The sequence below is a fragment of the Mchenga conophoros genome, linkage group LG18, assembly GCF_057382185.1.
Source record: "Mchenga conophoros isolate Kocher_MC1m ecotype Shallow Benthic linkage group LG18, M_conophoros_male_GT1.1, whole genome shotgun sequence".
NCBI classification, from domain to species: domain Eukaryota; kingdom Metazoa; phylum Chordata; class Actinopteri; order Cichliformes; family Cichlidae; genus Mchenga; species Mchenga conophoros.
Window position 1 is genome coordinate 1,965,857 of NC_140543.1, and position 23,577 is coordinate 1,989,433.

The 23,577-nt window shown below is 45.9% G+C and overlaps 1 protein-coding gene across 2 annotated transcripts; it reads right to left on the reverse strand.

Moving 5' to 3' along the window:
* Positions 1-606: 606 nt before the first annotated feature.
* smg7 (SMG7 nonsense mediated mRNA decay factor) lies at positions 607-21,877 on the reverse strand. 2 transcript variants are annotated; one of them, XM_085254151.1, is made up of 24 exons: positions 21,861-21,877; positions 21,582-21,701; positions 20,722-20,753; positions 16,247-16,364; positions 15,055-15,187; positions 14,659-14,830; positions 14,482-14,553; positions 13,919-14,069; positions 13,623-13,758; positions 13,367-13,529; positions 13,041-13,200; positions 12,887-12,957; positions 12,013-12,073; positions 11,812-11,931; positions 11,316-11,739; positions 11,098-11,239; positions 10,377-10,768; positions 9,586-9,945; positions 7,144-7,293; positions 5,758-5,844; positions 5,208-5,358; positions 4,957-5,127; positions 4,579-4,736; positions 607-4,444 (listed from the first exon to the last, which is right to left on the reverse strand). In XM_085254151.1, exons 2-24 carry the CDS (start codon positions 21,605-21,607, stop codon positions 4,331-4,333), a joined length of 3,564 nt encoding a protein of 1,187 aa, XP_085110277.1. In that variant the 5' UTR covers positions 21,608-21,701; positions 21,861-21,877; the 3' UTR covers positions 607-4,330. The 2 variants fall into 2 exon arrangements, with proteins under 2 accessions (XP_085110277.1, XP_085110278.1); XM_085254152.1 differs by lacking the exon at positions 7,144-7,293.
* Between the last annotated feature and the right edge of the window lie 1,700 nt (positions 21,878-23,577).

The window sequence follows — 23,577 nt, forward strand, 5'->3', positions numbered from 1 at the left end:
TTGTATTTCCTGGCCTCTCGCCTCCTCACCACTCACTCGACCAGCCACGGTGCTGCCACACAGTGATCTGTGAGCAAGGCCTCAAAAACATCTGTCACAGCTGTCTGTGAGAACGACCAACACAGTTGTTCCCAAGCAAAAGAGGCTCTATTGCCAAATGTTCCTATGGTGGTTGCCAGGAAACCCAAACGATGTGTGTTGCTATGTCCATCTGAGAAACGGGGATGTACCTGAACTCATTTACACCAACTGGTGTCTGCTCCATTCATTTGTAATGACCGGTCATCTTTGACTAGGAACACCAAGAGTGTACGAATGTTGGATAAAAACACACAAAATTGTATGTAGACTAAAACATTTTGTGTGTTGAAGTCCTCTTTGTGGACAAAGACATGGAAGCTCAGATCAATTTAAACAGACATTCTTTAGACGTCTTGATGCTCATGCGACATTTCTTTTAGAGATAAAATGTTTAAATCTGTCAAATTTGAACACGAGGGTTGACCCCGTCTCCACACCCAGCTCCTGAACCGATTCTGGACTGAAACGACGCTAACGGCCTGATTTAAAGGTTGGTGGTCAACACACAGAAAACTGGACCCAGCATTAAAGGAGAACATAGTTGGTTTTTATTTAAAGTCTGATTCAATCTTTTCTGAAAGTCTACAGAGAGACAGAAACACAAAAAGCCTTAAAGTAAAGCTCAGATCTCAAACGTGACTACAAATCTGCTGTCAGAGCACAAACCGACGAGGACCTGCCGCCCTGAAGCCTCCCAAACATCTCCGAGTGGAATGTCATCGACGATCCAAGTACATCAAGTAACTCATATGAGAGTCAGCAGAGATCTACGTGGTGAGCTTCTGACACGAAAACAAAGAGGATCTTCTCCTTGACACTTCTGGTCGAATTCGCCCTCACGTTCAGGAATATTTTATCTTTATTATTGTTCAAATACACTTTGTAAATGCAACATGAAAAGCACAATCACACAGAGAACAGACACGTCTCTCTGAAGTCCGCTTTCGTAAAATGCCCCACCAGGAAAATAAAAACAGGCTTTCATTTCTTCCTCCTCAGAACTTTATTTTCTAAACATGGAAAACTGTTTCCTGTCGGTTCAAACTGTCAAATCCTGCTCAAGCCTGGCATCCTGATTAGCCAGCTGTCGCTCTAAAATAATGACAGCGTGACGCCACAGATGCCCCCAGATCCAGCATCAGCCGTTCCCACCGCATGAACCTTCCCGGGAACTCGTTTAGACCTAAAAATCTACTTAAAGATGGACGAGGATCGAGTTTGGCTTGTTGTTTTAAAGCGGTTAAATACGACGGCAAAAATATAAAAACAAGACACCTGCAGTCTAACCTCTGCCTGCGTCATTTAATGAAGGGCGAGCCACAGTAACGAAGCGAATAACATCCAGCAGGTCATCATTACCCGGGCCGGGGGAAGGGTTTGAGTTCAGTGCCTCAGTTTGGAAATTAGTATTTATCTTTTTAAACGGCAAATATAGAAACACAAGTGTGCTGATGATACCACACTGAACACTTTATTGTTAGTGGCTGATAAAAACTGAGCCGTGAACTTTGTTCAGCTCCTAACGTGATGCGTTTACATCAGATCCTGAGTTTTCCCACAACGTGATCACAAAGTCGAAGCAAACACAGGCCAGCCGATTCTTGAGGGCAGCTTGAGCTCAATGGTTCAACTTCACTGTAGCTCAGAGGTCACAGGACAGAAAAACGTTTCAGTATTCATGAGGAGAAACTGTTTGGTGTCATGGCAACGTTAAATCTGTTTAGGATCCTGCTGCTCACACATAAACATTCCCGTCGTCCGAGCACAGAAAACCGTGACGTCAAAGGTGGCGTACGAGACTTCATTTGAAAGAACATTTTCACGTTTACGCGCAGCCCTGAAACCTGGTCACTGGCGGCCTGAACGATGTTTCAGAGGACAGTTAATGAGCTATCCTGTTTTCCCCGTCAGTTTGGAACCTCGTGACTTTTTGGATAAACTAAACAAAACGGTGAAACCTATTTGGGGCTAAATCCTTAGGTTATGAAACAAAGCACACAGGCTGCAGATCCAAAGTTTCACGCGGACTCTGTGATGGTTTTTCTTTTCCACAGGTCCGACCCGCCCCCACGCACTCCTCTGAAAAGTGAAACCTGCAGTAAAGACCTTAATAATTACATGTTTTCAATAAACTGCACTGCTGATTAATAGACAAGTGAAATACTGACGTTGGTGTTTGGAGCTAAAGTGTTTAAAGCAGACTTTGTTTCCCTGCAGAGCTGCTCGTGATCTGCTCTCAATTATTCAAAGATTTGCTTTCGCAAGGTTTCAGTACTTCTTTCCACTGAAGCGAAAACTATTTTAAAAAGATATCTGCTCTGGTTTTACTGGCGTGAGATCAAACTGGGCTGCAGGTGAACCTTCTTCTTTCAAATGAAGCGAAAGCAACAAGAAGTCCGTTCATCAGCGAGTTAGACGTTTTACATTTTTTCTGAACGACGTTGCAGGTTTGTTAGAAAAAAATCAAATGAATCTTTAAACCCTTAAAGAACGAAAGGAGAGCAGCAACGGCGAAGGACCATGAGAGCGCCGCCCTTTTTCTGTCAGTCACAGGAAGCTGAGCCGCTCTTACAGGATTGGTTAGAAGCAGCAGGAAACGAAACACTGAAGGAATTTTTAGTCGTCACAAATGATTCACTGATTAAATAAAGAAAATAGATTCTTCATTAAAATAATTTCTTAATTGCTTCATATTTCACTCTGCCTGTGCTGAGCGAGTTACTCAGCGTGTCCTCACCTCCTCACCACCTTCTGCATGTTTTTACTTTTATGTCATTAAACTAAATATTTCTGTATTTTACAGCAAACCGGGAAATATTTTTGGCCTACTGGAACCTGCAGATTAACCAGTAATCAAATACACTTTTTTAGCTGTTATTTCTTGGTAGCTTTTGAGTCTGGTTAGGGTGGCTTTACACTGAAGGGGGCGGGGCTTCACTCACAGGTTCAATAAAAGCAGAGTTACAGGGTCTCCAGACGCTCCGTTCCATAATAATAATAAAAAAACAAATTTGCTGCACAGCCTCGAGCTGCAGTCGTGCTTCTCCAAGAAAGGATAATAGAAAACGTTCTGGGCGAGCTGCATAAAACCAGTGAAGAAGAACGGCAACAAAAACAAACAGTAAATGCAGGTAAGCAAGCAGGGTTACATATTTCCATTTTTTCTTCATTACGTAAAGAAATAACAGGAAGAAGAGGTCAGAGAGGAAGAGAACCCCGAAAATATCCAAGCAGGAAGCTAATAGACATACCTGTATCACCCGGAGGGCGCAAAGCTAAAACGGCTACGAACAAATCACAAAGTACATTTTCTATTTTTTGTGTTTTTTTGTTAATAACTGCAATCTCTTGAAGCTAACAGTGACACTATCCCTACGGTCGACAGGGTGTTTATGATCTTTCCTCAGTCTTTCCTGCGATGTTCATCGTGAAGCCACCCCGTCGTCGGGCACCGACACAAGCGGGCGCTCAGCCCGGGAGGCGTTACACCCGGCTTCACAACGTCCAGTCCTGATTCTCACGGCTAAGACACAAGTCCAACTATGGCAATATATATTCACGTATATATTTATATAGCTGAAAACTTTCCTTCCTTCCTTTCTTCCTTCCTCCCTCCTCAGTAATGAAAATGAATGGAGATCAGAAAGTCCAGTCTTGTTTTGACCCCCCCGTGCATCACCTGGCCTCCCCCCAAACCCGACAACCACATCATTCTGGCTCTCGAACGGCCCCGCTTCAGTCTACAGCGGCGGCGGAGATGCTAAAAACCGGCTCTCCATCGGGACCGAGCAGACGTCCAGGAGGTCGTTCTTTTTTCCGTTTTAATTTTTTTTTTATCTTTTTCCAAAGAAAGAAGAAGAAGTTCTTCCAGATGACGAGTTCGTGGAGATGTGGCGTCTGTCCATAACGGGGGGGCAGTGATGTGAAGGGGGGGTGGTTCCTCAATGTTCAGATTTCCACCGGTTGAATGAAACCCGGCGGTGGCGTGGTGCGTGGCACCGCGGTCGAAGAGATCCCGCGCCCTCCGATCCAGGAGGGGCGTCACCGCTCCTTGACAGCCGAGGGGGGTGGGGGTGGTGATTCAGCCTCGTCGGGGGGTCGTGTTGCCTCCCCAGCCTCCACCGTTTCTCGCCGGTTTAATTTGAGTTGGAGCTTGTTTTCGTCAAACATCTGTGGTTTTTTTCCCCTCCGTTTCTCCTGGTGGTGGTTTGTTGACGTCCGGACACAAAGCGCCGCCTCGCGCTGCCGTTCAGTGAGGCGGGTTCATGGCGCCGTGACCTCGCTGCTGCTTCTGCTTCTGCTGCAGGAGGAGCTGCTCCAGCGCCGAAGGGCCCGGCTGCATCATGGAGCTCGACCAGATGGACTGTGGGGGAAGGCAGAGGGTTAGCGTGAGGCTAAATCCAGCAGAGGTCGCACAAGGGAGAAAACATCAGCGAGTCAGACGATAAACACGACTCATTTCTTCTCAGGCGTCTGAACTTGTGGGCCTGGTGTTACCTTGAGGCTGTCAAGCAGCACGGTGGAGGACGACTCCTCCATTGGAGAGTCCTGATTGGTCCAGGAGCTGCCCGTCGATCCAGCCTGGTGCCAGCTGCTGTCTGATGCAGAGGAGGCCGTGGTTGGCAGGTAGTCCAGACCGAATCCGCCGACTGCTCCTGAAACACAACGAGCACACGTGAGGCCCTTCTGTCACGTGACCTTTACTGGCTGTTTATTGGCCCACAGTGTTCGCTTCTTGATCAGCTGCTCCTCTGATAAAAATGTTAAACCGTAGACTTTTGTTTTGAAAAGGTTAAACTGAACCAAACATGGTCAAAATCTAAAGGATCACAGACATCAAACGGCTCCGTTAGCAAGAGCATTTTCCAGGCTCACCACTCTTGTTGGCCTTCCAGCAGTCCATTCCCCTGCGGTCCCGGTTGTCCGGAGTCCCAATGGGCCCAAAGTTGGAGAAAGGCATGGCTCCGTGGTTGTGGGTTGGAGGGGAAGACGGCAGGCTGCTGGGATTGGACGAGTGAGGAGACTGGCTGGCTGGCGTAGAGTGATCTGCCAATCAGAGCACAGTTTCCATTAGCCGCACGTTCCGCCCAGCACGAATGAATATTAATCACATCTCTGTGACGTACCTGAGCTGGCGGGGAGAGAAGGGGACCACGGGGTGCCCTCAAACAGCGTGTAGAGGGACGTCTCCTGGTGCACCATGGGAGCGTCGGGCTTGGAGCTGGGCGGCAGGTTTTTACCGTAGGCCTGACTGAAGATGCTGTTCTGGTTGTACTCCTGCACACAAACACAAGCTGCCGTCAGCCTCGTATTTATCATTATTATGAAGGAAGACTTCAGTGACATCATCTATTGCTAACAAGCTGAGCAAACCACGAGTATTCAAATGTTCACATTTACCATCCGTGAACCGATGCTGTCATTTATTGCCTGCAAACTCTTTGTGTTTGTTCCTCACTGTGGTCGTACCTGCCACTCTCACTTATTTCATTTGACTATTAATCCATCCTATTCACTAAAGCAAAGTCACGCAGTCAACATCATCATTCTTCTCAGGCTGATGGTCTTAAAAACTAAACTCTGCGCAAATATCGAGTCTCACAAGAATGTGTGATGGTGTGTGTTTGCATTAAGTAGAGCTGGAGAGGTCAGCAGGACCGAGGCCAAGGCTCTGACCTGCATGGGGAAGCCGGGTATGGGCAGCAGAGAGGACGACTGGCTGATGACCTCGGGGCCGCTGTCCACTCGGGTCTGGTTTGGCAGCTGGAGAGAGAGAAGATGATGACTGACCTCAGATCAGTGCAGGAGTGAGTCATGAAGCTGTTCCACAGTAAAAGCCCCGGGGAGGAGTTTTATTGTGAAGCAGCTGCATCACACATCAAGTAAATCTTTGTGATGTGCAGCTGGTGGTTTCTGAGGTTTCCAAACTGGATCCTTGAAAGTCATTGCAGGAATTTAAATGCGTCGGTAATCAATCACTCAAATCTTAAACACAGCTCTCCTAACTCAAGCCTCACATTTGGAAACCCAAATCAGTTTCAATTGATTTGTTTCCGAAAAAAGGATCCATAATATTTCAGTCTCCAGCTGTTTCCCCGTGTTTCTCTTAAAGTTTGAAAACATACAGCATGCGATTACTGAAGCCGCCTCATCCCAGAAAAATCCCCTCCACTGTTAGCTCTCTACTTCTGTCACAAACAAGGCCAGCGTAACAAAGACTGAGAATACTTTTAATTAATAAATTCAAGCTGTGCTTCAAAACATTGAACATCTTAGAAGTAAATCAATGAGACTATGAGGCATGTTTCAGTTTGACCTCTAAAGTCCAAGCCCAACATAAACTTGGCTGATCTCTCGTTGTAGATCACCGTCGTGCACCTCAGAGCAGTTTTCAGCTTGGATGAGTTTTACGGCTTTGGGAGGAAGTTCTGTCCTGGTGTATCTGAGCTTCAGTGAGGAGCGCTACAGCTCCGACAACACCATCCTTAAACTTGATTTTCATTTTGAGAAGGGCGGAGTTAACCCTGCACTCTGAGCCGCAGGCGTCAGTTTGACCCTTGGTTCCCTCAGATAGCTCTGACATTAAACTACAAGTAAAAACTGGCACCGTGGAAGACGACTTCAAGGTGCACAACCCCATAAAAGTCAAAGGATGAACACGGCTGGACTTTGCGGCTAAAAACAGTTCGGCTGTAGTTTTTTTTAGTTGAAGCTTTTATAAGCAAGAAGAGGGTGAGTCTGTGATTAAAACACGACTTCCTGGGAGCGATCTAAACATAGCAGCTGAGCTGGAAGGTGTCTAGATACACCTGAGAGGGTGACCTCTGCTGGGAGATCAGCCAAATTCATATCAGGTAAGGTCTATCAAAGGATGATGCTTGCATGCTGGGATGAACTCCTTTGTCCCTCTAAATGTGAGGATTCTGCAGATTGTGACAATAACTCTAACATCTGGAAATGTGAGCAGCTCTGGTGAGCAGAGGGTGGCTTCAGACTAGATGCAGGGAAGTCAGGGTTTAAGGATGGGGAAGAGTGCTGGGTGAGGAAGACAGGGCTACATACAAATATATTTGGTCCAGGAGCAGTGCTAAGAGGGCCAGCCAAGGCCTGGAAGAAATCAGGAGGCTTAGTAAAGACGAGCTCCTCCTCCTCCTCAAAATCTGCTAGAGTTTTTAACAGGTCAGGAGGTAGAAGAGGCGAGCTCTTGTTGTCCTAGTGAGAGATGAAGCAAGAAGAGGAAGAACAGAAAGAAGAAAGAAAATGAGAGGGGGAAATGTAAAGAACAGAAAACGAAAGAAGGCAAGCCAGTAAGACCGAGGTGGAGAAAAGGGAAGTTACGCTGAAGGCTACCAAAGCTTGCAAGCTGACAGAGAAAAAAGAAAAATCATCACTAAACAAGTCCGAGCGTCTGCTCATGACCAGGTTTCTTTACACATGCGGAAAACTACCACAGAGTTTCTGATATCAGTATAGAGTGAGCTTCAAATTCATCAACCTTCTGTGAGAGGCAGAGGAAAAGAAGAAGTGTGGGTCCATTAAACTTTTCTAAAAACATTTTTATACTGGCAGGAAATTCTTTAAAAATCTAATTTAATCTCCTTTAAACCCAGATTACCTGGAAAATGACTGATGTACATAGGGCAGGGCGATATGGCCAAAAATATATATCACGATATATATTTGAAAATTTGCGATAACGATATAACGATATAATGTCTGCGAGACAAAATGCAACTCCACAACTTTACTAGTGCAAAAAAAACCATCCATTCCTTTTACTTAAACAAGCAGCTGTTTTTATGTGCATTAAGGCTTTATAAACATTTAACAGTGCAAATGCAAATTCCTTGCTGAAAGTTTAACCAAAAGGCATTTCCAGTAGAAATGGGCTGACGTATCCTGAGCATAACCATGTATAATATCCACTGACGTTAAAAAGAGGTGCTTTGCAACATTAAACTGCAGTGTGCAGTACGTATTTTTCGGACCATAAGGTGCACGGGATTATAAGGCACATTAAGCGAAACAAAGCAGTCAGATAAATCAAACTTTATTAAACTCATTCTTCTTGCTTCCTCCACTTCTGTACCATTGATTCATTAATGCTGTATTCTATCACAGCTGCTCTATTCCCATGTTGTTGCAGTATATTAATGACTAACCTCATATTGTGGATGGATTATCTCAGTTGTTCTCCTGACTGAAGTTTGGTCCGTTTACAGCATCCTGCCATGCGATTGCATTTGTCTCTAACCATGAAGAACCTTCACGTTAACTTTTATAAGTGGAAAAGTGTTAGTGTTCGTCCTCCAGCTTCACTGTTTATGTTATGCTAACATAGCTGTGTCGCTAGCGATCACGTAGCACATCATTATATACCAGCTAGCCCAACTTCAGTAACCCTACAAACGTCACTGCTGTTTAGTTTCCTGTCTTCATTTATGTTGGAAGTGATAGCAGAGCTGTACGTTTGATTTTTTTCAGAAATCTCTCAGTCAGAACATGCAATATCATGCTTAGGTAACTAGCGAAACTAGCGAGCTAACTTCCGCTAGCTTCCTGCTAACTTCTAACTCCGTTAAATGTAATAAATTTTGTTTTCATGGATGCCTGGAAGTTAAACGTCATAGTTACACCTGGTAAAGCAGCAATGCTGATCGTTTTATTAAAGATGAAAGAATTTAGACAATTTTAAACTCTCAGTGATGTTCGTTTGACTTCGGGACTTTAAAGGATGGAGTTTAGGACCCAGATTACTCCCAGATTTACAAGCACCTTGGTCCAACAAATACGGCAATAACGATGGCCGCTTGCATGTTGTACAAAGAAAAAAAGTGCTTTGTTGTGTATCTGACGGACAAACACCAAACCAGTTAAGTTGCACCATTTTTACAAAACAATCCTGGCTCATCCGTTTCACTCAACAATCTACTTTCCCCGTTCACATTCTCCGTTACCGTGCGTTCTCCGTGCTTTTTCGGCACTGCGCATGCGCGTTTTACCCATATTCTATCTCGATATGTCATTTTCTTATCGTTGCCTAGCGTTGTACCAGTATTACCGTGAACGGTATAATATGGCCCAGCCCTAGATGTACATATAAGCCAATCAAATTTCTCCATTTACTTTGTAATGTGTAGCTATGGAGAAGGCATGTTTTATTGAAACACACCGACACAAGTAATCACGCCTCTCTTTTCCTTCTTGAGGAATTAATGCGATACTTAAATATTATGTGCGATATATAAATAATATTTAAATAGTACAAACGTGACTTTTGGCAAATTTTAACAGCCTGAATCAGGAGAAACGATTACTGCAACAACAGTTACACCCAAGTTTAGATTTAGATTTTAGTTCATCTAAAAAATAAATAAATAAAAAACCAAAGTTAAAAGAAAGAAAAAAAAAAAAAAAAAAGCAGGAAAATAAAGAAAAAGAAGCAGAAAAAGCAAAAAGCAGCAAAACAAACTCCTCCCTCTGCGTCTGCTGACAGCAGCTCACCTCAAACGGGGGTCCCCGGGGCCCATCCTGCTCTGAGCAGATACCCCCCGGCGATGGCCTCTTCATTCTGTCGGCCAGCACAGCCAGGCTGTCCCCGATCCTGTAAGACGAGTCCCAGTAGAAGTCCTGTAACTTCACGTCGGGGTACTTCATCTTCTTGTCCATGCTGGAGACCTGAGCCGACGACTGCAGCTGGTGCTCGTACATCTTCAGAGGATCCTGAGCTGCCATGTAGAAGGCCTGCTGCTGCTGCTTCTGCTGCTGCGGCTGCTTGATGGGCATCTGCATGGGAGACACCTTCTGCAGGGCCGCCTGGGCCTGGTTCCACATGTGACTCGACTGCTCCTGGACCTGCATGTACTGCTCAGGGCGGGAACACAACGAGAAGGAAACATCAGTGGACAGTTCAAATCTGAGGCGCTCACACTCAGATTTCCATGTTTTTGATATTTTGAGACCTGAAACCAAGTTACATTTAATGGATGTAAAGAGAGTAAAACACGCTGAGGTAAACAATGAGCTGCCTCAGTGTGAGAGCCTGGGAGGGGTCAGCACAGAGACAGAGGAGAAACGAGGCACGCTGGTTGTGCTCAAGTTCATTAGCGATGCTCACTATAAAAGCTGTGAGCAGGAAAGAGGCACTCTGAGCATAAACATCACATTTCACTAAAAAAATGGAAAAAGAAGTGTTTCAGCCGCGAGTCTTTCAAACAGGAATCAGTTTAGGAGCCGAGTTAATCGCTCTTTCAGCTGATGACTGTATGAAGGTAGTGACAGTCATGTGACCTGACCTGCTGCAGTCCTGGGTGGTGAGGTGGACTCTTTCCCATCCCAACCTGCTGGACTGGTTTGGTGGGTGACTGCTGCTGACTCATCGTCAGCTGGACTGACTGCTGCAAGGCCTGCTGGGAGGGAGTCTGAGTCTGGCCCTGCTGAGCCTGGGACGGGCCGTGTCCCGAGGATCCCGGCCCCTGACCGGGCCCCGGGCCCGAGGGCCTCTGCTGACTGTAGGGAATGTGAGACTGCTTCCCAGCTTGGACCTGGGTGCCCGCCTGGGTGTGGACAGGCTGCTGGAGGAAAGGCCCTGGGACGGACACACCGGTGGAGAAGGTGAAGCCCGGATTCACCTGGAGTCCAGGGAAGGCCACGGGAGAAGGGATCACATAGGCTGAGGGAGGGAAACCTGCAGAGGAAGCGATCGGGATCAGAGTTTGGAGCCACAGAGACAACAGAGATGAAGCTCACGGAGAGGCGTATTCGTTTAAGATGAGGTCAGCAGACCCACAGTTTGGTCTGAAGTTCAACAACAAAAAAAGTTTGGACGAGCTCAGTGGTTCAAACCCAGGCTGAGCCCCTCTGTGTGAAGTCTGCAGATTCTGCATGTGGCTGTGCACGTTTTAGACAGAAGCTCTGGTCTTTCCCACCATTGAACATGCAAAAATCGCCCTAATGGTGCCTCTGGGACCAGTTCAAATTTAAAGTTTAAATTTAAAGAAAACGGTCCAAACGTACCGGGTCTGCTGGGCAGAGGCGGGAAGGCTCCTGGATGATGGATTGGGATGAACTGGGATGAGCAGGTGGTTTGAGTCTGAGTGACAGGAGTCTTCTTAGCCTCAGACACCGGAGTCTTCCTCAGCTCTGTCTGTGCCTTCACCTGAGCGAAAGGAAACGCATCATCACGCCGGCTCAAACCTGCAGCTTCATCAGTGAAAATATTTCAGCGTCTCTACCTGTTTTCCAGCATCGGCCGTTTTCTCATGGACGCTCTTCTTCAGCTCGCTCTTCCTCTTACCGTCCCTCTTCAGCTCTGTTTTCCCAGCGGCCCCGTTGCCTTTGGAGAAGTCTCGGCGCTCCTTGCCACCATCTTTCTGATGGTGGTTCCTTGTGGGGTCACGGCTCTGCTCTCTGGGTTTGATGTTCTCTTTGAAGGTGACCACTGGACGGTCGCTGCTGTCGGGCCACGAGCTCTGAGTCTTCCCCACCGAAAGCACGGACTTCAGGCCGGAATTCCCGCCGTCGTTGGCCGTCTGCTCGCCATTCAACGACTCCTGCAGGACGGGTACCTCCTTTTCCTGCGGCTCCTCAATGGCCTCTTCTGGAATGTCAGTCATGAAGATGAGGAGGCCATCCTCGCTCACTCTGCACTGGATCAGTCTGCAAAGGGGAAACAGCCATGACACACCAGTCCGTACACAGCACGACGTCACAGAGCGGAGTAACACTCACCCCGGCTGGCTGTCAGCCACCCATTTGCCCAGGCTGATGAGTCGCTGGTGTCGGGCATGCACCGGCAGGCCGTCCCGGTCCACCAGGATGCCCTGATGTCCTTTGGTGAAGTCCAGACACCTGAAACACAAACACACATCAGAACATCTGCGCTGACCAAACACTTTAAACAATCACCAAGAGAGGGAGGCGAGTCGTCACCTCAGAGCAGGACGGAGAGCCAAGAAACCCTGCAGCTCAAACTCCTCAGGCAGGGGTGTGACTGTGGAGAAAACAAACATCCTAGAATCAAGAATGAACTTTGTAAAAAAATTAACCAACGAGTTCGATTAAAAGTTAAAAAACAAATGTTTTGGTTTATTCAGACAGGATTTAAACTGTGAGGGTCGCAGGTTAAACTGCTGCAGTGCTAACAGTGACCGAAGGGACTTCACTTCCTGTGAACCTCTTTGTATCAAAACTGGCTGAAAATGCAGCAGATGCACAACAGGGGGCGCCTGTGAACTAGCTCACTGTTCACAAGCAAAGGACTTTTTTTTTTTTCCCCCCCATTCGCCCATAAAACGCCAGCATTCTGCTAATGCACGCCGACTAAAGATTTAGAACAGGACGCCGTCCCATGATGGCGCCCGTTTGCTGGTTTTGATGGCTGAAGGTGATGCCGTCTGGAAGCAGCACATCTGGAGGATGCTGTAAAGCGGCTTGTGGATCTTTGATGTTTCCTAATACTTCCCTAAAATTTGAGGAAAGATTCCAGATTCAAAATAATTACTCCAAGAAACGTACAGAGTAGCAGTCATGGAGTCATTATAAGAGGATTTATTCTGTGAACACAGCCTTTTGTTTTATTGTCAACTTTAACCTGGAGAATGAAACTGTAGTGAGATGAAAGCACGCTAGCAGCAGTTTTCCTGCTTTCTCAGTGATCTGTCACTAAGGCGACGTTTGCGTATTTTACAGCGGTCGGTGTGAACAGGAATAACAGAACAGTCTGAGCTCGTCTGCTGTGTGTAAGAATCAAAACGTAACCTAAAGTTACAAAGTAGTTTCCAGGAAATTAGGAGCAATGTCCCACCTGAGGAGCAGGACAGGTCGTCCTCTTTGGGCTGGAAACTGTTGAGAATGGACACGAGCCAGGGCCAAACGCTGAGAGAGAGGAAGAGGATGCAGAGTTACAGCTTCAGTACAAAACTCTGCTGATTAAGAGAGAGAAAGTGGGCAGGACTTACTACTGCCGTTTAACAAGAGCGGCCTCGTGGAAGACGCTGGGCCTCAGTTTGAGCCAGTCCAGCGACACCTTGATGGCCGGCAGCGGGCACTCGCCCATGATCTCCTCCCCGCGGTTCTTGTTGAGCAGCACACGGCTGCACATGACGCCCAGGAAGGACACTGAGGAGACAGTTTTGAGTTGTTGCAGGTTACACGTATGAGTCGCTGTACTTCTAATAAACGTAAAAGCCACCATATAAATCTGACATGAGTATCATTCAAACAAAGCAGGAGCCGTCCACGACTCCATCCATGTAATCGGCCATTAACAGTTTTCAGTTCTTACTGAAAAGGCCGAGGAGCTGGAACCAGCTGATCTGCTGCTCGCTGCTGTAGCTCTGCTCGCTGCCGTCAGCCGTCAGGTCTCTGAGGTGGTGCAGCTCAAACAGGTTAATGACGGTGATGTGGACGAGCTGCTGAGAGCTGAAGGCTTTCTGCAGGATCAGCCTCTGCACACGCAAACACACAGCAACACCCGTGTCATACAAACGGACTCGCACAGATTTGCACGTCGCGGTGCATCAAACAGCGTTTAGTTGTACCTGAAACTGCTCCTCCAGTTTCTCTCTCAGGCCGTCCAGCTTGTCCAGACTCTTACTCAGGTAGACGTGACCGTGAAACTTGATGAAGGCCTTGATGAAATCGGACACGCTCCACTTGGTTTTCACTTCATCGCGACTGCAGGACCACAGAAGGAGGATTTAACAGAGCGGAAATGAGACATCGTCACACTTCGAGACAGTTTAAAGAGTTTGGTTTTCCCTTTTCAGATGAAATCTTAGATCATTTCCTTTGACTCTACAGCGGGTGAAATAGTGTTTGTGCTGTGAGCTAGTACCTCTCCAGAGCCTTGGACAGCGCCTTCTGCAGGTTGGTGGAGGCTGCTGGGAAGGGGAACTTGACTGCAATGCTGCGGCAGTAATAGAAGATGGTGGTGAGGTGGTCTCCTTTAGAGGAGGCCAGGATGGCCAGCTGGTTGTAGGGCTGACCTGCAGGAGACACGGAGAGGCAGCACATGAGCAGGGAAGAACTACAAACATGGCTGCTTCTCGTCATTATGAATACCAAACACCAGAACACACATATCATTTCTTTAGATTATATTATTCAGTATCAGTGTTTTACAGCAGAGCTTTTAAATGTCAGTAATTCATCTTTAACATCAGCTGTCCCTCACATGTGACACTATTTACAAGAGGCAGAGTGGTAACTATAGCAACCCCAGCATAATTCAACCACATTTCTTTCTCAGTACTTGAAAGCTGCAAGAATTACGCGCGTATGACATTTAGATGAAACGACTCAGTGTTTGAATGTGTTTAGAGCTCAGCTGATAAAGGGACAGATTTCCAAAAACAGCAAAATCTAAAAGCCAGTTAAAGAAAACGTGCGGGGACTCACCGTTAGATGGAACCAGCTGAGCTGCGTGCCGGTAGTAGGACTCGGCCTGGCTGGTCTGGTTACGATATCGAGCTGAAAGACAAAGACAAAGAAAATAAGCTCTGAAAAACCAACATCAGGGCTGGTTTTTCAAATGAGCTTCCCGTTCGCCGCTCACGAATGGGAAGCTTTTCTCACCGATGTCTCCGAGATGGACGAGGCAGTGCTGGCAGATGTAGGAGCAGGAGCTGGGCTGAGGGGTGACGATGGCGCTGGTGTTGCTCTGCTTATTGCTGATGATGCCGAGCTGAGACGACTTCACGCGGCAGGGCAGGTCCACGTTGAACACGGTGCACAGCTCCTGCAGTAACTGGAACACGGCAGACACAGTGAGACGTCGTTTGAATGGTTTCTATCGGTGGTGATGTGGGGCTTTAACTCCATTCACTTTGTCTGTGTGTTAGCAGGATTACTCCAAACAAAAATCCTCCCAGAGGCGGAGCCTAGACCAGCTTAGAAATGACTGCAGGGATTATTTCTTTAGAGCAAAACTGGACATTTTTTCATAACTTCACAAACACAAGGTGAGCCTACCTGTGTGTAGAAGCCACTGGCAGCTTCCAGAAACAGCGACAGGTTGGCCTGGACCTCGCTGCGGTTGGGGTTGGCTCGGTTCTTGGCCTGGCTCTGAAGCGTGGTGATCTGGTTCTTGAAAGCATGATTCCACCTGCAGGCAGAGAGAAACCCACATCAGGACCCAGATGATTGGTAAAGGGATCCTGACTGGCCAATCAGCAGCACGTAGTCGGTTGACGTCACATTTTCGGATCAGCTCACAGCGCTTCGAACAAATACATCCTAAAAAGTACCAGCTCCTTCTGCCTGATGGAAAAGCCCACAAACTGAGTCGAGGGCTATATTACTGCCTTTTTATGTGAAACTGATCTTTGGTGTCAACACATCAAAAATTCTAAATATTCCGACAAACTTTTGGCTTCGTGAGAATTTCTGCAGTAACCAACAAGGAGCGACAGGCTTTCAACAACTTACTTCACAGACCCCAAATATTAAAAACAGTCTCCAGGTTCTCATATATCAGACATCTGTGTGTGTCTGGAAGCTGTGACGATGTGTTTTATTGGTGGAGCTGAACTGGGGGCAGGAAATGACAGTTTAGCACGAAACACAATCGACACATCTGTCCATTATTACGACTGATGATCCACCCACAGCTGCAGGCGGAGACGTGACCTGTAGCTGCGATACATGAGTCAAAGCTTCACACACTGACTGCGCGCTGAATACATCAACACAGAGGGAACAAAGTGGACTCTGCAGATTCATGGATGTCGGACCTCCTCTGTCATCATGCTGTAACCATGGTGACACCATGCGGTCCAAAAGCTGAGCTCAGTTTGTCTTCAGTCACACATTTATTATCACCATTTAGCCACCAAATGTTGCATTAATGTTAAAGGATGTTAGAAACTGAGCACTGCAGCTGATTTGGTCTCCATCAGCTCCATCAGCTCCACCAGCGACTCTGAACCTGCCTGCTACGAAACACTAATAGTGAGCGACTCCCGTTCACACTTTTTGAACCAGGTTATTCTAGAAAGACTTTCTTGTAGTTTTTTTACTGATACCTGTAGATTATTGCTCGTTATTTCCCTTCACTCGTGTCCTTTTTCTCTGCAGTTACAGCAACACTGGTCTAAATTAATTGAACTGAAATTGTTGGAGAAAATTATGTTGTGTGATGCAGAGCGGAGGAGGGGCGGCTTACAGGTCCTGCTCCACCTTCTTGTCCAGAGCATACTCCAGGTCTGTCACCAGCATCTTCTGGTAAAGGTCCTGCAGGGCCTGCCGGGACGTCCACACCTCTGCTGCCCCCAGCTTTGAATCTACACACACACACACACACACACACACACACACACACACACACGGTTTAAGGACAGCACCAAAGCAAAGTGGTTCTGATGGAAATGTAAAAGACTAATCTGAGACTTTAACAGTGAAAACACAGGAAACTGCTTCAGTTCAAATGTGGTGGTTTATACGTTTGCTTGGGGAGAAAGGGGTGCTGGTTTGATTCCAGTCAGAGACACGAATCCACTTTACGTTGGGTCAGGAAGGGCATGCGACCTCACACTGCCAAATCAAACACAAGCTACCCCCTGGGAGAGCCCCTGTGACAAGGGAGCAGCTGAAAGTCCCTATAAATACTTGATACACTGTCTCTGAGACACAGGAGCTTATTTTCGAAACCGAGCAGAACCTTCTTGCGAGTGCTGATGACATTTGTGCAACTTTAAACTTCCTGTCACGGGCAAACGGGGGAGCCGTGCTGCGGTTGGGGCCGCAGCCCGGTTAGTCGATAACATCTCAGAAACAACAACTAGCAGCACGTGCTTTTGTACGTGACCACACAAAGGAGATGCTACAAGCACGAGAGGGCGAGCTGTCAAACATATGGCCTTGGGACCAGAACCATCCCACCAAACGGTCCAATCGGGACAAACCACTTTGGAAAGACTGTGACCAACTGGAAGCCAAGAATCCAAAAATACAACAAAGAAGATGTGTGGAGCAGTTCAGATCCTCTATGAGGCAACAATGGGACAACATTCCTTTCCCAAACATCCAGCAGCTGCTCTCCTCGGTTTCCAGCCGTTTATAGACTGTAGTTAAAAGCAGAGGGATGCTACGCAGTGGAAACATGGCCCTGTCCCAACTTTAATTACACCTTCTGCTGCCCTCAAATTCAAAATGAGCTCATTTAAAGTTTTCTCACTTTAGAATTTGACAGCGTCACGTTTTTGGGATTTTATGCACCTGCAGGAGAGCAAAGCATCATATGTCACCTGATTTACACACAGTGAACGTCTGCCTGATTCTTCATTGTTTTTCTTCTTCACATTTTTACTTATTTGAATTCTTCTGTTTAATTTTTGTCATGCATGACATATGCATCTCTGTTGGACACGCCCCTCCCTGTAGCTGCCCGGTGGAGGACGTGTACATGGATGTATATGATTGGTGGAGTAGAAAACACAACACAACCAATCTGATCTAAAGTGTAACAGAGATGAGTATTAATGACTATTTACATTATCTGCACCCAAGAGCTAATTGTTTATACTAAATTCTGGCAAAAGTCACCTTGATGACAGCAGACACACAGTTTGAAGCCTTTATGACAAAAACAGCATCAATCCAAGAGTCTGAAATGTTAATAAACTCCAACCGTGATGGCGTCCAGCATCTCCGTGTTCCTGCGCCGACTGACAACAAAGAGATACCGACATGCCTCCAGATAAAAACATGCAAATGAACCATCATAACCGAGCTCGGGCTCACTGGAGGCAGCTCAGCTAGACAAACTGGAAGGTTTCCAGTCATCGTGAGAAGCCGCTGCTCTGCTTTAAAATCAGGCTGAGGCAGCAGGTCTAATGGATTCACTGGTCTGCTGTAAGACCAAACAATGACTTCAGCTTCAACCAAACTGGAAGTAACACGTCGTCTGTGTTGATTACAGCTGTGGTCTGGTAACAGATGATTTTCCTGGTGTCTGAGCCAAGACCTTCTCCTCCTTCCTTCTGATGATCGTTTTTTACAATTACAGATGACTCTCTGAAAGCTAATGTCGGATTTGTGTTTGTGTAGCTCTGTGGTTACACACTCACAGAGGGAACTGAAGCTACAGAGGCGTAGTTATGTGCAATCATTCAAAAAGCCAGCTTCAAGCCCGGCTGTGATGACCTGTGCTATGAAGGGAGAATACTAATGGGTTGACTGGTTTTGTCGGATAATGTCCTGACCACACGGACTGTGTACCTGCCGGCAACCAAAGCCTGCTCAACCCTGACTGAACCACAAACTAGAAATCACCTGGTGCCAAAAAACAGCACATTCTAGACATTTTTCTGTTTTACTTGTGGATCAAATGCTTATTAACCAGGAGCTGCATCTGTATTTGTCTGTTTTCTCTAACTCGTAATATTTAGCTGAGCTACAGCTTTACGTTGCTAAAACACTGATTTAGTTCTTTTTAGCATGAAGCCTGCAAGTGAGCCCCAGACCTCCAAGTCCCCCCAATAACAGCAGATTCCCAATGTGTGTGCAGGCTCCGCGTAATAATAACTGCAGAGCGACAGGAGCTCAGTCACACCATCAGCTGAGCTGGTCCAAAGAACTGAAACATTTCATCACATCAGCAAAATAAGGAACCAGCAGGGTTTGTTCTCCCTGAGGCTCTTCAAAGAAACGTTCACCTGCGCTCACGCTTTCATTTAAAGCTCGCGTCTCTGTTTCAGCTTACATACCTCACAGCTTTGTGATGCACATAAGTCTCTTAAACAGAAATCATCACTTTGAATCAATCTTTGAGTTTTAACTATCGTTCATCTAAAGTAAACTAAATAAGTGTGAATTAAATAAACCCTGGCGTCGTCGTTTACAGAGAAGTGAAAGGAAAGAAGTGACGAAGGGCTATCTGTCAGCGTCCACGTCGACCCGCTCGATACAGGCCGGTGAGTCAAAACTGCTGGAAGTCCGTCTGCTTCCCTTCACCTTGGTTTTAAAGCAGGTGCCTCACACACATCAGCAGCACTTTAACCAACAATTTTCATCCAATTTGCATTTTTCCATTTCATTGATGACAAAAAGAAAGTGCAGAGCCGCTCGTCTCAGCAAGCTACACACCACAGCGGGACGCTTTCAAAGTTAATGTCAGATATAAAAAAAATATATATATATAGTTCAATAAAAAAAACCTGAATAAGCAACAATTTTTGTAGTTTCTGGAGGTTTCTGCTGTAACAGGAATTTACCAACTTTTTTAATTCTGCTTTCCAACTTTTAGTATTTTTCAAAGATGATTTAAGAAAACTTCTATTTATTTATTTATTAGCCCACACAAATGCCAAGAAAAACAAATAAATAACAAAGACTTGACATAACTGGAGAGAGCACAAATTACTGAGAGAAAAGCTGAAGGCTGAAGTTTCAGCTTGTTACATCTTCTCTTTTCACAGCGTACGGTCTAAATACCTTCATAACTCACCTTCTAAAACAAAGATTCACATCAAGACTTCTGCATAAATGACCTTTTAATTGTGTTGCCTTCCAGCTGTTTATGCACACTGAGTGTCTTAAAAAGCATCTATAAATAAAATGTATCATCAACATTATTATTCTTACTACACTTAATGCCTTTTAAACACACGAGTTACCCAGTGGGTGTCTGACCTGATGCCTGTATTGCGAGGCGGGTTTGGAGCTTACTGAGGTACCTGCAGGTTTAACCCTGAGTTTTGTTATGAAGGAGGTTCACATCTTACCAGGATACATCACCATGGCAACTTATGCTGCAGACCTGACCTGCTCTGGAGTAGATCATGTCTGAGATAAGAAACCAAGTGGTTTAAAATCCTTGCATACTGACCATTCAGATCCATGAAAACAACTTTACCATTCCTCAGAGCTCAGTGTGCAAACAGGAGGAGGAGCGGAAACTTTAAGGAAGTCTAAAGTTCAAATTCTCAGAAGAAGCTTGTTGACATTTATTATTAAAAAAAAAAAAACTGGCTATAAACGGGGAACCATTTACACTTTATTACCTCGTATCAGATTTGTAAGCAGACTGAGTCTATGTTTGAATTCTGTTTCATTTTCCTCTCAGAGCATTAAACACAACCAGCACTGCAAAGGAAACAATAAACCTGTCTCACACACATCTAAACATTCACTTTGTGGAGCAGCTGTAATCCGATCCTCCCGTGTCTTCATGTCTGTTAACTTGCACAGTCGACACTTTTGCAGGTTCTCTTTCCTGGCTTCAAATAAACTAAACTTTATTAACATCTTAAAAGCCAAGTCCACAAAACTTACAATCCTACAGAGGTTTCCTTTCACACATATGCTCATTCTGATGCCTTCAGAGTGAAATGTGTTTAATATCGTATGTGCATCTCATAGTTTCGTTTTCCCTTTCCATCGCTCTGCTCCCAGCAGATCTCTCCATGTTTCTGATTGGTCAGATGCTCTGACTCGTTTGTCTGAACGATGAAGGACTGACCCAGGCTGACTTATCAAGCTTTTAACCACCTCTCAACCTAACTGATGATCTCAGGTTCAATGAAGCCACATTAAGAAAAGTTATCCTCAGACTGCTGAACCTGCCTGAACTGCAGGCCTCCAGAGATGAGCAGGTGAAGGATGAACAGGTGTGTGAGTAAGCAGCGGTGGGGACCTTACCTGTCATGTCAGCTTTCAGGGCCTCTGCCTGTCTGCTCGGATGTAAACAGAGAACAGGAGGTTAGAGGCGCGAACACACACAAACACACACAGAGCATGACAACCTGACAGCACCTGTCTCCAGTCATAACAAAGCCTCATACAGCACTTCCTTATTACTGACGATCCACAGATACTACGGAGGCTGCTCCGCCCGTTATCGCTTCATTAAAGCACTAACAGCTCAGATTAAACGTCGTCAGCACGGCACGGAACAGATATCGGGCTCAGCCTACTTCCTGGATACAAAAACTTAGCAATACAAATAGATTTTCGTTACAAACCCGCCCGCTGATTAACGACCACGCGCTGTTTATTAACACCTGTGCACGTAAACCATCGGCACAAACACTTAAACATGCTGATGAAGTAAAGCTGAAGGAGGCGGGTGTGTGAATAGATGCCCAGAGTTCATATGTGACAACCTCAGAAAGGAAATGCTAACATGACATACGCAGGTGGAAGCTAGCTAGCGGGCTAAAGCTAGCAACAACACAGTGGGAAACGTATGGCGGGTAAACGCTCATCTGGCCTTAAATTAGCACACCAAACATCACACCTGTGTGCAGCTGAATGTGATTTAAATAAATAATCCACATCTCAGACTAAAGGAGCGTGAGGCGGCGACATGCAGAGGCGCCGATTGTTTGTTGATGTATGAAGCTAACAGCTAACATTAGCTAAGGGGGTGGTCCCTGGAGCAGCTAGCTCCTGACATACTAAAAGCTGAGCCAAACAAGCCTCCTGTCGGGTCAAAACGTCCGGTTCTGACCGCTCCTGGGCCACCGAGCGACGGACAGAGCGCTCCGCGGTGAACTTACCGGAGGTACTGGGCGCAGAGGTTCATCCTGCCGGATCACCAGTCTCTCAGACAACGACTGGTCCCGATGCTAACGTTCCTCCCGGCGCCATATTGTTCCTGTCTGACCCACACAGGGCCGCTGAGGTGGAGGGGGGGGGGGGGGGGGGGGCTGCTGTTAATAATTAACCAATAATTAAAAATATATATAAATGTGTGATAATGTTATATCAAACCAGGCGAAGCATTTTAGTAATACGCATAACAAAATATATTTAATAAAAAAATCATAAATAAAAACCTGAAGTCAGCTGCAGATGTTGTCGTTGTCAGGTTAGAGTCTGGGTAAACAATACTGTACACAAACTGAAGTTCTTCATTTTTCTGCGACACCAGAAGTGGAAAAGCCCCGCAGCCGGTTATGATTTCAAACTGAAAGAAGTTTCCTACAGATGAAAACACCGGGGGCAGAAGATGAGGACAGGAAGTGATCATCAGCAGACAGAGCAACATGAAGGAGAGACACTCTGGGTGTGAATGACATCTATGGATAATATAAGAATATTACCCTCATTCCTCGCAGCTGCTGTTTAACCTCTGCCTAAAGAGCTAAATAGATGTTCAATCTTTACCTCTAATTTTAACTCTGAAAACTATTTTTCAGGGTTCAGACTCAAACCTGCATCACAACCGAACATTATGTCAACAGAAAGCTTTGGTTTTTTGCACGATTCCATCACTTTTGATGTTTCATAATTATGTAGTTTGTAAGTTATCTGGAAAACTCAGAGTCGACATGTAGATGCAACATTTTCACTTTGATCCTGATGAAAAATGGTGACATTCATCAGTTTGTCCTTGAATGTGAGCTTCATGCTTGAACCTAAACAAAGACGCCACCCTTTTATTTTTATGCCACAGCTCGACTCTTTGAAGTTAAATAAATGTGAGTGACCAAACACTGGAAACGTCTTTTTTAAAGTCTTTTTATTCAGCGTACACATACAGATTTCTTTTTACTGGCATATCAGACACTTTAAACCCGTTTGACATTCAGCTCCAACGTGAAACGACAGGAAAATGATAGCAGATGACGACGACACGATAAAGGCATGTTTTTATTTGCTGAAACCTGCTGCAGTAAATGTTCATCACATTGCCTTGTGCCTCGACCTCTCAGCAGCACATATATTTATTTACTTTGACCTGTTAGGTTTAGGATTCATGTGTCAACCTCACAGCCTGAGGACCAAATCTGGCCCAGCACACAGCTGAGAATGATCCCCCAAACAGTACACATCATCTAACTGCAGCTGTGGCCTGCAGAGCACGTGGAAGAAAGCTGAGATCGCCCCGCTGTGCCCCGATACCGACCCAGCTTCATGAGTGGGACCCAGATATGTTCCATCTCTGCTTTCAGCATGAAAACGTCTTGAAAATGGAGACTTGATTGCACAACAACCCAAAACAGAAAACGTTAACCTCGGTAACTTTCTCAGGTATGCCTGAAACAGCTGGCGTTACCATGGAAACTCAACTCAGTCAGTCAGTAAAATCACAGCAGTGATAAAGTCACCTGATGACAAACAGCACACATGTATCGAATACTGAAGCTGTTTACCTGCAACACAAAGTGCCTCGAGGTGACGGTTGTTGTGATGAACTGAATTACATATAAAACATGCAGATACATAAATAATCTTTACACATCATTTAGAAAAGCAAAGAAGCAAATCTGTGACTTTGATGTTAGAAATGTGTTGTATCAGTGAAACATACATTTTTTTTAGGACTCATCGAAGACCAGCACCCGTCCATCGAGGTGGACGACCTCACCAACGGCCCAAAGGTTAAATCGAATAAAAATAATCTCAGTTTAAAAATAGTCAAACCTCAGATTTGAAAATCACCTTGATACCTGAAGCCCCTCCCCCTCCCTCAGGCGTTTCAGGCCGGCTTGGTCTTTCGCGTGTGGATCTTCATGCGGCGCAACAAGTGGCTCTTCTGACTGAAACATC